General features: G+C 41.2%; 1 protein-coding gene across 1 annotated transcript in view; it reads right to left on the bottom strand.

Moving 5' to 3' along the window:
* The window catches only part of arhgap9 (Rho GTPase activating protein 9), a 40,704-nt gene that overhangs the window by 3,726 nt on the left and 35,138 nt on the right, over positions 1–1,840 (bottom strand). The window contains exon 21 of the mRNA XM_020610193.1: positions 982–1,087. Within this exon, the coding sequence (XP_020465849.1) occupies positions 982–1,087 (106 nt within the window). The remainder of the gene's footprint in view (positions 1–981; positions 1,088–1,840) is intronic.

The following is a 1,840-nucleotide window of genomic DNA, read 5'->3' as shown; positions in this document are numbered from 1 at the left end:
TATGGGTTAAAGCCACAGCATGAGGCATTCTTCTAAAAATACCATTCCCACCAAGCCACAGAAGCAGCCAGCAATTGCTCAAAACTTCCACATTAAAAAGAGAGGAGGAAAAAGAAAGAGAGAAAGAGGAGAGGGAAGGGGAAAAAGAAGCAAAGAGAGAAAGAAGAGGGGTTCCAGTGGTGGCGGCGGTGGTGTTGGTATGCCTTCCAGCAGACGAACCACAAGGCTCCCCTGGGACCTTTGAGGCAAAGAGGAGAGCGGGGGGGAAGGTGGAGGGAGGAGGATGGACAAAAATGAGAGAGGGATGGAAAAAAGGAAGGAAGAGGAAGGGGAGAGTGAAAAGAGAAAGAGGGTGAAGAGGAAGTAAGAAAACAATGAGAGTGAGTGAGCAAGAGAGGAGGTGATGGGGTGCCTGAGCAGGGAGACTGTAAATGAGAAACAGAGTGAGGGAGGAAAGGAATGACAGTGGAGAGAAAATGAGAGAAAGAGAGTTGACAAATTCATGGGGTGCACCACACCCTGGCAAAGACATCAGCCTCAGAACACGAACACTCACCCCTGGAGTGGAAGGAGAAACCATAGGCGGTAAAAAACACATTTTTATGCACTGTACTGTAAAAGGAACTGGCTCACACATCACTGTACACCATTCATTTTCCTCTGGTCTTTTCATCTTCTCAGAGACCAAAACTTAACAGTGTGATCCCGGTACAGCGCTGGCATGCTTCAAGAGCCGTGGCCAAAGAAACCCTGACAGAAAACTATCAAGTTCTCAACAAAGGAACACCCCCACCTTGTGGTCAGGTTTAAAATAGTTTATGAAGAGATTTGATTTTCTACAAGACCACATGGTTCTTTCTTTCATGCTGAAATGTCCAAAGAGAACATTCAAACTTATTAAATGGCACTAAAACTATCAAAACTAAATAGAAACAAGCAGAGATCAAGACAGAAGCTAGTTTCCTCCCCACATCCTCTCACCGTTTGAGGTGGTGGCACATGAACTGCAGTGTGTCGTGGTTGGGAGGAGGCATGTTTAGCACCAGACACTTCAAACGGTCCACTTTGTCTGTGTAGTCTGTCATCTCTGCAACACAGAGCAAGAAACATATCAGATCTCAGTAAATGTCATGTGCTTTTAAATTCATGTACTCCATGAGCACTGGAAATCTGATTTACATTCACTAAATAATATCACATGTGCTCTATTAACATCCACTATCTAATCTAATACAGCAGCAGGCAATTATCTATCATCACTGTGGTTTGATAAACAGCAAACTGATCGCTCCCTCTGTTCACAATGTGCAAAAAAAATAAGACTGATAAGAAAGTGTTCATACAATGAATACATTTGCATTTATTACAATTTCTCTTAATATGCAAGTCTTATGGCTGAATATAACTTATTTTGAAATGCGAGATTAACTACTGTTTTAGGATAAGTATAAGACATTATGATACACAGCTGCATCACAGAGGTTTGTGCCAGTTAAAAGTTGGAAGATATTCAGTATTTTTTTTCATAGTGTAAACAAATCCCATGATAAGGCTAAAGCCATGATCAATTCAGTGATCCTATTAACAAGAGCAGTGTACAGTTTGATTTCGTTATTCTTAAAGTAAGTGCAACAAACCAACAATGCTGGGCACTATAATTATGAGTCAGTTCCACATACACCATCGTGCTGCTGTATATACTCACTAGCACAGCAAATATCTATTAATCTGTTGCTGAAAATGGTCAATTTTCACTCGTTAGGTTTATGTCTTCAGGGTATTGAATGGACTTTGGGCTGATTCCAACACACAGGGCAAAGCCAAATTATATATATATATA

This window comes from Monopterus albus, unplaced genomic scaffold (genome assembly GCF_001952655.1).
Source record: "Monopterus albus unplaced genomic scaffold, M_albus_1.0 scaffold1.1, whole genome shotgun sequence".
Taxonomy (NCBI): domain Eukaryota; kingdom Metazoa; phylum Chordata; class Actinopteri; order Synbranchiformes; family Synbranchidae; genus Monopterus; species Monopterus albus.
The sequence above is the reverse complement of the archived record's forward strand: the minus strand, read 5'-3'. Positions and strand labels throughout refer to the sequence as shown.